Source organism: Grampus griseus (genome assembly GCF_964374135.1).
Source record: "Grampus griseus genome assembly, chromosome: 1".
Taxonomy (NCBI): Eukaryota; Metazoa; Chordata; class Mammalia; order Artiodactyla; family Delphinidae; genus Grampus; species Grampus griseus.
Genome location: NC_139017.1, coordinates 182,824,381 through 182,839,223, shown reverse-complemented (window position 1 = coordinate 182,839,223; position 14,843 = coordinate 182,824,381). Strand labels below are relative to the sequence as shown.

Genomic DNA, 14,843 nt, shown 5'->3' with positions numbered 1-14,843 from the left:
TGGAGCCTGTGCTCCACAACGGGAGAGGCCACAACAGTGAGAAGCCCGCGTATCGCCAAAAAAAAAAAAAAAAAAAAAAACCACCCCGGGACTTCCCTGGTGGTCCAGTGGTTCAGACTCCACGCTTCCACTGCAGAGGACTCGGGTTTGATCCCTGGCTGGGGAACTAAGATCCCGCAGGTCCCACAGGCCACTCGGCGCGCCCCCAAAAAACCAAAAACAAAACAAAGAAAACCCACCCTTACTCTGAGGACTCCAGAGATGTCACTCCAGGCCTCATCTTTGCCCCATTTTCGTCTCCTGTGCATCTGCTCTCCCATCCGTCCCTTCACCTCGGGCCCAGGCCCCGCCAGGAGTCATTGTTATGTCTCCCTTTCCCTGTCCCTCCCCACATCCAACCATCAGCAGGTCCAGAGGGCTGTGCCCACAGAACTGTCCCAATTCTGCCTGTTTCTCCCGCCCCCACTGCTATGCCGCCACTGTCTCACTGGTCTCCCGGGTTTCCTCCTCCCAGTTACAGTTCACTCTGCACTTGCAGGCCCCGTGAGCCAGAAAGACCATGTCACGTGAGCTCACGCTCCCCAAAGGCTTCCGTTGTCTTGGGGGTAAAATCCAAGTGCTCCCAGGGTCCCCGGACAGAGTCGCTAATTTAGCAAGACGGCTCTCACTTTCAAAAGGTGAAATCTGTCCTCTAAAGCTGTTCTTCCAGAAAAATCTAAGGACATTGATTTTCTATGAGGATGCAGGTGTGGACAATCAGAGACAACTGTCACTCTGTATCTGTCGCACTGCAGGGCTTTTAATTTACAGAGATGGCTGAGTGATGACAGGGAGAGGCTAAAGCTACTGAAAGCAGGTTTGTTTTTTTTTTTTTTTTTTTTTGGCTGCGTTGGGTCTTCGTTGCCACGCACGGGGGCTCTCTCTAGTTGTGGCAAGCGGGGCCTGCTCTTCGTTGCGGTGCACGGGCCTCTCATTGCAGTGGCTTCTCTTGTTGCGGAGCACGGGCTCTAGGTGCGTGGGTTCAGTAGTTGTGGCGCATGGGCTTCAGTAGTTGTGGCTTGCAGGCTCTAGAGTGCAGCCTCAGTAGTTGTGGCGCACAAGCTTAGTTGCTCCACGGCATGTGGGATCTTCCCGGACCAGGGCTCAAAGCTGTGTCCCCTGCATTGGGAGGTGGAGTCCTAACCATTGCACCACCAGGGAAGCTCCTGAAAGCAGATTTTTATGCCTTACATTTCCTGAGGGGAGGGCACACCACGCCCCACAGGGACACAGGCAGAAACAGCAGTTTCGATCAGGTGGTAAGAGCAGGGGCCCGGGGAAGGCTCAGGCCTTTATTGGGGTTCCCGCAGGAAAGGCAGGGCAGCGCAGGGAAACAGCTTCTGATTGGTTTGTTTGATAATCCAGTGGGCCTTGGTGCACAGAGGCAGGCCTGGCCCTGGGTGACTTCGGGCAGGGGGATGTCAGCTGGGCACGTGAGAGAAGGCAGCCGTTCAGGGCATGGGTCGGGACAGCAGGGGAGAGGAGGACAACTGGCCCTGTCATTAGTGAGTGGGTGCCGAGAGACAAATACTGAATCTAAGGAAACACAGTAAGCGGGCCGGTGTGCCCGGGGGGAGCACAGAGGCTGGCACCCCGCTGGGGGCGCACGAACAGGAGCCCATCGGGTTTTGGTCAGTTCTGTGGCCAGGACTCAGTCTCTCCGCCAAAGAGCGTGCACAGGGCTGAAGCTACAGGGCTGACGTGGCCCTGGGAGTCTGGAATGGTTCCAGGTCAGCCACACGCTTCTTGCTCGGGCTCCAGCCACCGCTTCCTTCTTCTCCAGGAACCTCTGGGGTGTTCTCCCGTGCACCCTGGCAGGCGGCCTCAGACCAGCAGAGAGGAGCCTGCACGCCCTGAAGGCCGTGGAAGCCTGCAGCCTCTGGTCCTGCTCTGGCCCTGCAGCCCTGGGGCCCATGGGGCACCTCCTGCTCCCCACAGACGGCAGGCCCCAGATCCTGGGCCACCTCCCCCCACTGTGTCCTCTGGGTGGGGCTGGCCCCCCGGCTCAGCAAAAGCTCTGCGGTGGAGCCATGGCCGCGTTCCACGGCAAGATGCAGGGGGGTCACGTGGAGCCAGCCAGCAGCGTCGACCTTCGCGCCCCTGGCCAGGAGGTGGCCGGCGACCTCCATGTGGCCTCCCCGGGCAGCGTGGTGCAGGGGGGTAAGGCCCAACGTGTCCCGAGCATCCACGTCTGCTCCCCAGGCGGCCAGCAGTTGGACGGCGAGCAGATGTCCACCGGCAGCAGCCCTGTGGAGTGCAGAGCGGCCATGCCTGTCCTTGCGGCTTGAGTCGGCCCCGTGCTCAAGCAGCACCTCCATGTCCTAGAAGAGGAGGGGGCGGGGCAGGGCTGGCCTGGGCGGGCCACACGGTGCTCAGCTGCCCTCAGCGCCCCTTTCTCCACACTGCTTCCTTGTTGGGTGCCGCCTATGGCACCTGCTGGGGCTCTACTTGGAGACCCCACTTGCCCCCTAATGGTCCTGAGCCGCCCGGGGCCTGGCTGGACTCTGGCCCGTGGCCAGTGCCCAATAAATATTTGGTGCTGCCGGCCCAGCGCCCTCCCTGGGCTTCCAAGAGCTGGTTACCAAGGGGAGTGACGTCAGGGCGGCACTCAGGGCCCTGGGGCCGGGCCCCTCCCCACCACCCACACGATCACGCGGGGCCCGGGCCGAGACGTACCTGCCGGCGGCCCAGGTCGGCAGCGACACCCAGCGCCGTGGCCCCCGTGCCGTCCCGGGCGTCCACCCGCGCCCCGTGCGTCAGGAGGAGGCGCAGCACTGCCGACTGCCCGGCCACGGCCGCCACGAGCAGGGCGCCGTCCAGGCCCGCGCCACCGCCTGCTGCCAGCAGCTCGAGCACCGGCAGCCGGCCGCCCGCGGCCGCCCAGTGCGTCGCCATCCAGCCGTGTGCGTCCGCCGCCGCGGGGCCCGGGCCCGGTGCGTCCAGCAGGCGCCTGGCCAGCAGCGTGCGGCCCAGCGCGGCGGCCCAGTGCAGTGGCGTGAGGCCGGCCCCACAGCGCACGTTCGCTGACGCCCCGCGCTGTAGGAGTAGCTCGGCCACCCGCGAGGGCCCGTGCCAGGCGGCCTCGTGCAGCGGCGTGCGCCCCACGCGGTCTGCAGCTACGGCCCGGGCCCCGCGCTGCAGCAGGAGACGCACCAGCGGCACGTGGCCGCGCAGCACGGCCAGATGCAGCGGGGTCCTGCCCGCGCGATCCCTGCGGGGCGGGGAGGGCAGCACGGGCGAGGGCGGGGCACGGGGAAGAGACCTGCTACCTTTGCCCAGGAGGGAACCCTCTCCACCCCGCAAGGGACCGCTGCCTCCATCTCCCACTGAAGGGACACCAGCCACCATCCCTACCCCCAGCCCCGTGGAGTACCCGGTCCTAACCCTGGGCTCACCTCTCCTCCACACTGGCCCCTTGCCGCAGTAGCTGAGTCACCAGGCCCACGTGACCCTTCCACACGGCCTGCAGCAGGCGCCCCCAGGCCTGTGGGGCGCTGGGCCCCTCTGTCCCAGCTCCTGGGGCCTCCTCGGAGCCCAGCTCCAACCACCGCAGTTCCTGCTCTGCCCCTGCCTCTGTCAGGTCCTGCTCCCGGGGCTCAGAGACCCTAGAGTCCATCTGGAAAGAACAGGAATCCAGCATGGTTGCTGGAGGCCCAGGCTGGACCCAGCCCACTGTCCCCAGGCCGACACGGACCCCTTATCTCCCCAGGGGAACCTGGCTACCACTTAGCCTTCTGACGGCCTTGGCTCTCAGTTACCCCCAAAGCGAGCCCACCCAGGGGCTCCGTCCTCCGTCTGGGGGTCCTCTACATACCGTCCCGGCCCAGCCACAGCCTGGTGGCCCTTTCATGACACTCCCCCTGAAGGCACAGAGGTGGGGTATCTGCTCCCAGAAGGTGGAAGGCTGGAGCTGCAGTTGTGCGGTGGCGGTGGGGCCTCCCGGGGGCCGGGCTAAGGGCCAGTTCTCCACCTGTTTACCCAGCAACTTAAGGGGGAGGCCCTGCCTGCGGGCCACAGCCCCTGTCCCAGCAGCCGTCAGCCCCTGGCAACTGTCAGGGCCTCTGGCTTGTCCTCCCTCCCGGGAGACAAAGACCAGGCAGGTAGGAACTTGCCCGTGGACCACAGCTCCTCGAGGAGCACAGCCTTTGATGTGCCACGACTCGCCCCCAGGAGACACCCACACACCTTCCCCTGGGTCCCCCGCTCAAGCCCTGCCCGCCAGCCCCACTCCTGTACCTGCTGGCTAAGACCAGGCTGGGGTGGTGGGCAGGGTGAGGTAGGACCCTTCCCCCCACCCAGATGCCGCATGAGGACAGAAGGTTCTCCAGGGACACCAGGCAGGCAACCTGGACCAAGGGGTGGGATAGGAAGCCCCCTGAGAGGAGACTGAGGCAGGTCTCCAGGGGCTGTGAAGGGGCAGAGCCCCAGGCAGTTGAAGGAGGGAGCCAGGCAGAGGGAGGACTGATCGGAGACGGGCTACATCTGGACGGTGGACGTGGTGCTGCAGGAAGCCCTCAGTAAGGCCTCCAGGTTGGTCACCGTGGCTCTGGGGCCCTGGGGCAGGGTGGGCCGGGTGGGTGGCAGGCCCTGAAGGTGCCTTCCCATCCCCCAATCCCTGGGTGAGGCCACCCGTCCAGAGCCCAGACGGGAGAAGGACGTGGGGCAGCCTCTGCAGCCTTGTCCCTCCAGCGCCTCTCATGATGGCTCACCAAGAGGCAGCACGGCTTTGGGGTGGTGGCTCCTACCCCAGCCCCTCCCCAGCTTCCGGAGATGGACGAGGTGTCCTCAGGGCCCTGCCCTCCGGAGAGGCAGCCCTTCCAGGTGCCAGATCCAATGGGTGGGTCTCCAGGCGAGGAGCTGAGAGGCCCCGTCCCACTCCCCAGCCACACGGGTCCCACCCTGTATGCCACGGTCACTCCTCCTCTAGAATGAGAGCTTCGTGAGAGCATGTCGCACAGGCCGGCAGATTCGTCCCGTAAGGAGCAAGGTGTTCTGGGTGGATGCAGACAGTTTACTGGTTAAGCAGCCGGCAAAGGCCAGAAAAGCAAGGGTGTCAGCCCTCTGCACTCTGTCCCCACAGGATGACCCAGGAAGACGCTGAAAGGAGCAGGGCCAGATGACAGGGGCACGAGGACACGGGGTGGGAGGGGACCCCGTTGCTGAGGAGCAGCCTCTGTGCTGCAGCCGCGCCCTGGGGGCCCCGTGCACCGTCCTGTACCTCAGAGCCACGGAAGCTAGAAACTGCTTCCTGGTGGCCTCCCCACAGGCAGAAGGCAGTGAGAGTGGGCCGTGGGGCCTGTCCCCCCGGCTTCTGCCATGGCCTGGGCACTGCAGCTTGCTCAGTGACCTGCAAAGAGCTGTCCCGCTACAGGCAGAGGCCTCTGTTGGCCTCCCTCCGCGTTGAATCCACAGGCATCCATCGTGCCTGGCGCACAGCGGGAGCTCAACGGAGTGCTTGTTTAGTGAGTGAATGAATGAGTGGAGGACCTGGGGGAGAGGGTGGGGCTTAGAAAGGAGATGAGTCCAATACACTTGCTGTCTGAACTCTCTTTTTTGCCCCAACTTCACTATCAGAATAAATAAACAGCTACCGTGAAATCTTCACACGCGTGTGCCAGTGCAAGCAGTTCAATTGCACACATGCTGGGCAGCAGGGCTTGGCGTGTATTGCAGGGGGCCTCAGCAGCTGTCCTGGCCGGCGTGTCTCCAACCGCGTCCCTTGAACAAGCTGTGCATGTCGCTGTCATCGTCCCACATCCCTACGTGTCTGAGGGGTGCTGGTGAGCTTGAGAGGCCTGGAAAACGTTGGAAGAAAAGTTGGAAGGGATGAGGTGGACTGTAGGGGGAGGGAAAGAGAAACATTGCATCTGGTGCCACCCGGCCTCCTTCATCCAGCTCCCAGACAACCTACTCAGTGGTTTAAGTGTCAGCTAGTAATGTCAGTGGTGTTTATTTATTTGTTATTATTTTTCAAATAATTTTATTTATTGATTTATTTTGGCTGCGCCGGTTCTTAGTTGCAGCATGTGGGATCTTTAGTTGAGGCATGCAGGCTTCTTAGTTGCAGCATGTGAACTCTTAGTTGTGGCATGCATGCAGGAGCTAGTTCCCCGACCAGGGATCAAACCCAGGCCCCCTGCATTGGGAGCACAGAGGCTTACCCACTGGACCACTAGGGAAGTCCCTGTACGTGGTGTTTAAAACACTGTATGTCGTGCACGGAAACCCCGGGAGGCTGTTAGGTGCTAAGAGTATTTTGGTAATATTTGGAGAAATTAGTTGGGGTTTTCAGAGGGGCTGGGAATGCTTCCTCCCTGCTTACTTGAAATCACAGAATACACACTCCCCCTGTTTTCAGGATGGATTGGATTCTGACACAAAGGATACCTGTAATGGTAGCTGCCATTATTGAGCACCTACTGTGTGCTGAGTTCCACATTAAGCATTTCACATACGTTACCCACGTGCCCTCTCAACAGCCCTGCAGTGTGGGCACCCAGCATCTTCTGGGGCTGTTCTGATGCTGAGAGGGGCCAGGTTTGGGGATGAGGGAACCAGAGGGGGCGAGGTCAGATGTTGACCTTCCCGTGGCAGCTACGGATGGGGCAGTTGCCAGAGTTGAGACTGATGAAATGAAACCATTGTTGCAGGGTCTGGAAGTGGGGAGAGGGCGGGACCTGGGGTGAGGACGGCCCAGTGCTGAGCTCTCAGGACAGCTGTGCAGGCTCCGACCAGAGCACGCAGGGGCTGGCGGGGGAGACTGGGCAGGGCTGGAGCTGTAGTAACCTGGCAGAGAGAGGGTCAGCCTGGCAGCGAGGACCTGAGGCTCAGGTGTGACCCTGGAGACTGATGGTCAGGGCCGGACCTACCTGGACCAGGGCCCTGCCCTCCAGCTGAGTCCACTATCTGGTTGCTGGGGTCTGGGTGGAGGTCTGACCTGGCAACCTAGGGTTAAAAGGTTGCTAATCTGACCTGGGCGGGGGGCGGAGGATGGGCATCAGTCTTGCCACGTGACCACCACTGTGAGCCCACCAGGCCCACTGCCAAGAGAGCATGAGTGAGCAGGAGAGGGAGACAGAGGAGGAGGAGGGAGGAGGCGCTTCAGACACAGCACCCATGCTGCCCCGAAGGCTTCCTGACCGCCAGGCCTCAGACCTGATGTCCCCAGGGTGGGCAGGCCTGGCTGCCCAAGGCCTGGGGGTCCTGCTGCTGCTGGGTCGGGCCCTGGCTGGGCTCGTGCTCCATCTGCTGCTGCCCGCAGCCGTGTTCCTGCTGCTGCTGCTGCCCGCAGCCACCACTGTGTACCTGGGATTCCTGTGCCACTCAAGGGTGAGCTGCGCCGTCCACGGGTGCGGGGCTGAGGGACTGTCTGGGGTCCTCGGGGAGTGCAGGTCCCTGGAGGCACGTGTGCCCCTCCCTGAAGAGCTCCTTCTCCTGCCAAGCCCCCCCACCCCACTGGCCACAGCAAAAGAAGGGCTTTTGTTTGCCACCCAAGGGGAAGGCTCTCTCCCCTCCCCTGAGGCCTCTCAGCCTTGTACCAGGAGCCGCCAGGGCCTGGACAGCTGGGCAGGGTGGGAAGAGGAGGAGGGTTCCAGGAAGAGAAGATAAAGATATTGTCAGATTTAACCAGTCCACAGTCCCCATCCTCCCAGCCTCCCCCAACACACAGCCCCCCTGAAGACCCCTCCTCCCCTGGGATGGGTTTCCCCACGTATGGAAGGGGTTATGGCTTGGTCTGGGATAGGGAGGGTATTGGCAGATGGGCCCCTTTCTGCCCATCTGGGGAAGGGGGGGCCGGGGGAAGGGGGCCGAACGCTGGGCCGCAGTAGACAAGGTGGCGCCAGATGGCAACACCCCAGGGTAGGGCCTCGGGGTCAGCTGCCAACTTAGGAAAGGGCCATGGGAGAGCAGAGAGAGCTATTCTCTGAGCCTCCCCTCAAGGGGCTCCTACTCGGGCCATTTACCGCCTGGGTCTCCATCTCCCATCCTCGGCTGAGAAATGCCTGCCTCACAGCCAGCCCCAGCCCCCCCACCCACCCCCGACACCGGCTCTGCCAGACCTCAGGCCCCGCTGTCTCCTCTCCCGGCCCCGCCCCGGTCCCCCGGCTCTCAGGCCCCGCCCCAATCCCTCTGCCCCCCCCCGGCCCCGCCCCGGAATTGAGGCCCCGCCCTCTCCCGGTCCTTTTGTCACCAGGCCCCGCCCCGGTCCATCTGCACCGGCTCCCCCCCGCCCCCGGCCAACTCACAGCCGAAGCGGGGCTTAGCTCCCGCCCCGTCCACCTGCTGCCAGGCCCCGTCTCGGAACTGAGGCCCCACAGCCCCGCCTGACCGTCCGCCCCGCCCTCAGGTCCACCCGGCGCCCCGCCCTGCGTGCCGCGCGCTGCTGTCCGACCGCGGCTCCGCGGCGCTCATCGTGTCGGGATTCCTCTCGCTGCCTCCGCTGCTGGTGCTCGCCTCGGCCGCCCGCTCCCGCCTGGCCCGACGCCTCCGCTCGCTGCTGCCACCCCCGACCTGGAGTCCCGGACCCTGCCGCCACCCCGACGGGGAGGAGCAGCTCTAAGCCTGGGTGTGATCCCAGAGGCCTCTCCAAATCCCGGAGGCCCCCGAACTCCCCCCGTGTCCCCCATCGCTGGCTCCAGGCTGGTGAGCTCAGGGTCTGCGTCCAGGTCCCGGCCGTGAAATCCCGTGCGTGCCGCGCGGCCCCGTGCGCAGTGCTCCGAGGGGCCGCGAGGTGGCACCGGACTCCTCCGGACCGGGACGGCCCTTCCCCACCCTCACCGGCCTCCGCAGTCCCCGCAGCCGCCGAGGGGCTGGGACGCCCCCAGAGAACAGGGAGATGGCTCTCGGAGAAGGGGCGCGTGGCCAGGCTCGGAGAGAGGCGGCCTTCCTGGCTTCTGCCACTGTGGCTGTCCTGGGCTCCTGTGCCCCGACAACGGGCAGTCCCTGCGGGCCCCCTGTCTGGTCCGGCAGCGGCCTCCAGCGAGTCCCAGAGGTGGGGAGACTTCCACGCTCCACGGTTCCAGAACTTCAGCGGCCAGAGCACTAGGTCATGCAGGGCTCAGCCCGAGACCAGGGTCAGCGTTTAGAGTGAGGGCTCTGTCTGTTCTCTCTGGATAATTTTAAGATCTTTTCCGTCTTTTGCTTTCTGTGCTTTTAAGCATGTTTGTGGTTGTGGCTATGTTCGTATTTATCCCCTTGGCACACACGGTGTGTCCCGTTTCTACAGATTCACATCTTTCAGCAGTTCTGGAGAATTCTCAACCATTATTTCTTCAATTCTGTCCCATTCATTCTCCACATTTTCTCCTGGGAAACACCCATTACGTGAATGCTTCCCATTGTGCTTTCACCACTCATGTCAGTTCAGCTCTCTTCTGTGTTTTCCATCTCCTTGTCTCCCAGTGCTGCGTTCTGGGCAATTTCCTCATCTCCCTCTTTGAGTTCACTAAGCACTAGCTGAGTCTAATCTGCTGATTATCACATCCATTTAACTTAAATTATTATGTCGCCCTATCTAAAAGTTATACTACTCACTTCTTATTCAAATCTGATGATTTTGATGATCTCTTGGTGCATATGCTCGTGATTTGGGTTCCAGCTTCGACTTCTGGAACGTTTCACACATAGTTGTTTCTTTTTTTTTCTTTTAATTATTTATTTTTTGGCAGTGCCCTGCGGCATGCGACATCTTAGCTCCTCAACCAGGGATCAAACCCTCACCCCCTGCATTGGGAGCGTGGAGTCTTAACCGCTGGACCGCCAGGGAAGCCACACACATAGTTATTTTACAGACTGTACCTAACAACTGCACTCCCTTTGCCTTTGGGGGCCTAAATCTGTTATTCGTTGCGTCTGCTGACTCAGTAACAGCATAATGTTGCTTTGAATGTTTGTACTTGTTAAGCATCAGCGCACACCTGTGAACATTCTGCGGCCACGTCCCTCCACAGAGGATGCCCTTGTGAGCCGTGACCAACCTGGGCCCCCGTTAGGGTCCTGGTTAGTACCCCGCTGTGCAGGGCACCCCCACTGTGGCCCTGATGCACTGTGGCTCCATCCCTGCGTTCAGGGGATTCTCTGCTTTCCCATTTGTTTCCGTTCATCATCCTGGGTTTCTGTTCCCTATTCTGTTTATTTATACACTTCTTTCTAGCGTTTCCTGGAGGGGAGGGGGCTTGGAAGATATCTACTGCCTTGTAAGCCCAGCAGTGTATTAAAAATGTGTTTGTTGTGGGCTTCCCTGGTGGTGCAATGGTTGAGAGTCCGCCTGCCGATGCAGGGGACACGGGTTCGTGCCCCGGTCCGGGAAGATCCCACACGCCGCGGAGCGGCTGGGCCCGTGAGCCATGGCCGCTGAGCCTGCGCGTCCGGAGCCTGTGCTCCGCAACGGGAGAGGCCACAACAGTGAGAGGCCCACGTACCGCAAAAAAAAAAAAAAAAAAAAAGTTTGTTGTAATTCGTCCAGAATCTAGTAATAGCTGGAAGGCCCTGGAAAGGATCTAGCGCACCATGTGGCCAGCAGGGCTCCACCTGTGACCAGGAGGTCAGGGCCCAGACGTGCCCAAGGATCAGCGCTCAGGGCTCACTCGTGGCTTGAACAGGGCCCGAAGTGGGGCTGATTCAGGTCCAGCAGGAGTCCTTGGGGTTTTCCTATTGTCTGTGGCCGGTCAGATGGGGGCCCAGCTGGCTGCCCCGTGCCCGAGGAGAGCTTCCCCGGTCCGAAGCCGCCTTCCTTCCCCTCCCGTCTAGGGTTGGGCAAGCTCTGGCCAGGCGTCAGAGGACTCTCCTGAGGATCCGCCTGGCCCTGGAGTCATCAAAACAACAGCTGGGCCTGGTGGGGGCGGGGAGGCCACCATGGGGAGCTCAGCTGCTGAGCCCACTGGTTCCTAAGGTGTGTCCCGGCTTCCCAGGCCTGCCCAAGCCCCACGTGGCCTCCAGCTGGCCCCGGGACAGTCTGCCTCAGCTCCAGCTCTTCCCACCCACTCACAAAAGGAATACTTGTGGGAGGCTGTGGAAGGTTGACAGAGGAGCCTAGGGGTCTGCTGTAGGGGGCCAGCCATCAGGGAGGACGGTAAAGTGGAGGGTAGAGGCCCTGAGCTACTGGGTGGGTCAGAGGTGACCTCCACTTCGGGCAAAAATTTCTCTTTCTGCAAGTACCCAGGCCCCTGCCCCAAAAGAGCGTGCCTGGCCATGGGGGTGCACGTGCACGCGCGTGCCTGTGTGTGTGTGTGCGCGCGTGTGCATCGTGTGTGGGTGTACATGTGTGTGCATGTGAGGGCGTGCCTGCATCCCCTCTGTCTGCCGGCCCTCACACACCTGGGGGGGGCACTGTCCAGACCCCACAGGTGTAGAGTCTGGGCTTCGCAAGGTTCCCTGATCTGCCCAAGGCCACTTATTGATTCACAAAGCATTTCCTAGCAGCCCAGGTGTCTGCAGGCACACTCTGAGTGGTGAGCAGCTAGGCAGGGCTAGGAGAGCTGGCCCGTTCTGTCCCCATGGTCTGTACCCCAGGTGTGAGCCCGGCCCCACCCAGGCATGTGGGCCAGGCAAGGGGTGCTGGGCAGAAACTGAGCTGTGCTGGGTGGGCTGGGGAGGAACAGGCAGAGCCAGCCCTGTGCTGACTCTGGGGACTGAGGCCCCTCCCCTTGCCCCATGGTCCCACCCCCACCCCGGGGACTCCCCCCAACCAAGGTGCTGACACAGTTCTGTCCCTCCCTGCTCTCTCTTTCCCTATGTAAGCCTGCCTGAACCCTGCTTGGGGCTAGGACAGGGCATGAGGGTCACCTCCCTGTTACAGAAGGTTCCAGCACAGGGAACCCAAACTAGGGAGGGGTCCCCCCTCGGGAAGGGCACCACTGTTCAGTTCCCTGCACAGGCTGAAAACCAGGAGCACCTGCTGCCTGCCTGCCTTTCTGCCTCCCAGCTGTGCCCTTGGGCCTCTACTTCTTCGAGGCCTGGCATCAGTCCCCATCCTGCCCCTAGGCCCTCGCCTCCCCCATGAAGCCTGCCCCTGCCCTTTATGCCTCCCAGGCATCCTTGCTGCCCTCACATACACTGGCAGGCCCCCACCCCAGGGCTCTGGTACTTCCTCTAGCTCCTGCCCCCTGGTCTGACACGACCCCACCCTCCAAGGGGAAGATAAGTAGACATGCATCTTTGCAAACTCACCGCTCCCCATCCTCGTTCTAGCCCGGCAGGGCTGGGAGGACAGGGGCTCTGCCCAGTGCCTGCACGTCCCCAGTGCAGAGCCTGTTGTGTGGCTGGGCCCAGCACACAGATAACTGATGAATGCAGATGGGGTGGCACCCACCCCCGTACCCAGGCTGCCCACCCCATCAGCTGTCTTCCCTGCCACCCTGGGTGTTGTTGGCTGAAGGACTGGGCAGGGGTCGTCTCTGGGGCCGCAAGGGGCAGGCCCGGGCCCCTAGGGAACGAGACGATGGGACCACCAGACCCCCAGGACTGGCCCTCAGGCCCTGGCACGTCCCTGACCACAAACAGGCAAGTGGAGCCTAGAAGAATGTGTGGGTGGGTGTCGGCCGGGGCCTCTGGGCCCTGCCGCTCTCGGCCACCCCTTCCCTCTGCTCCTGTGACTGTTGCGTGCAGTCAGGGGGCCTCGGGCTCGCCCACGCTACCCTCCAGGCCCACAGCAGCCGACCCCCACTTCTGGTTTCTGTGTTCCCAGCTGTGTGTGTGTGGGTGCCTGTGTAAGATACAACTGACACGAAAACCAGCATCACAGGCATCTCTGCGGGGCAGGGTGGGGCCGAGCCACTCTGCCTCTCGGACTCTCAGCTGGGGTCAGGGGTGGGGTCAGAGGCCCCGGGAGCTGCCCTTTTCCCAGGGGTCAACATGACCACAGTGAGCTGGGGACAAAAGGCCCTTCTTCTCTGCAGAGGCCTGGACGGTGTGGAGGAGGGCGCGTTCCTGCAGACCGGCGGGGAGCAGGGGCGGTGCCTTGGAGAGCAAACGTTGTCCCTGGGTTTTGTGGAGCCCTGTCCACCTGCCTGTGAACCGACAGGCCGGGTGTGCCAGCTCTGGGAAGTGATGCTTGGGGACTCCCGGACTGGGCCAAGGCCACAGGCTGCTCCCTCCTCCTGGTCCCCAGAACACAGGGCCAGGCAGGGGCTGGTCCCGGGGGAGGGAGGGGGCTGGGGCCAGGGCCGGATGTGTGCAGGACGCCTTCGTCCTTCTCTGCCCCCCCTGCCCCCAGGCCTGTCTTGCTTCAGAAAGGATGTTTCCCGGTCATTATATTTGTGCTTCCTCTGGCGTCTGTCTCAAGCCCAGCCCTGGCCCTGACCACTACACCCCTGGCTGACCCCTGTGTTCTCTGGGGACCCTCCATCTGCCCATGTCTCACCTCGGGGGGGGGGGTGAGGAGACTCACCGTGATGCTGGCAGCAGGGGGTGGTGTGGCCGGCTGAGCCACAGAGCAGATCAGGGGACTGAGGAGGGCAGAGCTGACCTGGTGGGGATGGGGTGGTCTCAGTTTGCGGGGGTCAGGCCAGAGCTCAGCACGAGCATCAGGTGGCCAAGGCAGGTGGCCGAGCTTGGCCAAGGCTAGGGAGAGGCCCTGGCTGACCACTCCCAAGGCCAGGCCCCCGTCCCTTCTCCCTCTGACGGAGAGGCTGGAGGGAGGAGGACGCCTGCTTCCTCGAGGGCTTGAGTCATGGCCAAGAAGAGTGGCTCAGTTTTTCCAGAAGGCCCCGTCAGCCCAGCAGCACAGCCGAGGTGTGACAGTGGGCCCACCGCTGGGCAGGAGTGGGGACCCACAGGGCAGATCCGGTGCTGCCCGCTTCCTGCTGGTGGGCGCCCATCGAGCTAGAACAGGAGCCAGGCCGTGTGGGCCGTCTGCACCTGGGTCAGCTCCCCGCGGGGCCCCTGGCTCTCCTCCAGCTGCCTCCGCTCACAGCCCCACCTCCGCAGCAGCCCTGCTCAGCTTCGAGTGCCGGAGGGCTGGGGGCCAGGCACGGTCCCTCTGGGTGGTACACCCTGAACTTTGGGGGTTCGAGCCCATTGCCGCCCCCCCGGGGCCCAGGCGGAAGCACCAGGCAGTTTCTGGTCCCAGCCGAGGCCTGAGGTCTGTGGAGCTGAGCCAGCCCCAGCACTGCCAAGATTCCCGGCGGGGGGGTGGGGGGTGGGACGGCGGGGACACAGTTCTTGCTTGTTCCTGCCCCAGCTCCTCAGGCTTAGCTGAGCTGCTTCCTTTTTTAGGCAAAGTCAGAGCTCCAGTCTGTCTCCCAGCCTGGCGTCTCACCTGCCAGAGGGAGGAAGGAAAACCATTGAGTCCCATCCGTCCTCCCTGCTGGGCATCCTCCTGGGGAGGGGGGAAAGGGAGGGGACATCCTGGCAGAGATGGCCCTGCCTCCTCCCCGTGGGGGACCTGTGCCCCCCACCCAGCTGCACAGAGAGGAGTGGCTGGGAGAGGGTGGGGGTGACCCCACAGGAAGGCATCTTAGGAGGGAGGGGGGCAGGGCTCTCCTGGACCTCACTCCTGCCCACGGGACACTGCCCCATCTCGCCTAAGGGCAAGGAATCTGCCCTGGGGGCACTGAGTGTCCCTCAGGATGTCCCCTGCAGCCAACCACCTCTGCTCTGGTCTAGCCAGGATCCCAGATGCGCGGCTCCTGGTCACAGTGGAGGGTTTCCCCAGTGGGTTGCTTGGGGGGGTTCTGTCCTCATTCCTGGAGTTTGGCCTCAGCCCTGGGCCCCTCATTGGGCAGGGCCCATGGGGACAGCGGTATGCCCAGCATGATCACACTGGACAGGCCTGAACCAGCCATCCTCAGCTCCTATGCCTCTTC

At 62.7% G+C, this 14,843-nt stretch overlaps 2 protein-coding genes across 2 annotated transcripts; one reads left to right on the top strand and one right to left on the bottom strand.

The window, feature by feature from the left end:
- Positions 1-1,727: 1,727 nt before the first annotated feature.
- On the bottom strand, positions 1,728-5,796 carry ANKRD65 (ankyrin repeat domain 65; the record flags this gene model as incomplete). Its single annotated transcript, XM_082677898.1, is given in 9 exon segments — positions 1,728-2,360; positions 2,716-3,250; positions 3,435-3,710; positions 3,712-3,749; positions 3,752-3,790; positions 3,792-3,845; positions 4,335-4,385; positions 4,520-4,593; positions 5,751-5,796. Coding segments are annotated over 9 exon segments (1,746 nt in total).
- Positions 5,797-7,092: 1,296 nt separating this feature from the next.
- TMEM278 (transmembrane protein 278) lies at positions 7,093-8,599 on the top strand (the record flags this gene model as incomplete). Its single annotated transcript, XM_082672505.1, has 2 exons — positions 7,093-7,368; positions 8,387-8,599. 2 exons carry the CDS (start codon positions 7,093-7,095, stop codon positions 8,597-8,599), a joined length of 489 nt encoding a protein of 162 aa, XP_082528631.1.
- Positions 8,600-14,843: the final 6,244 nt, after the last annotated feature.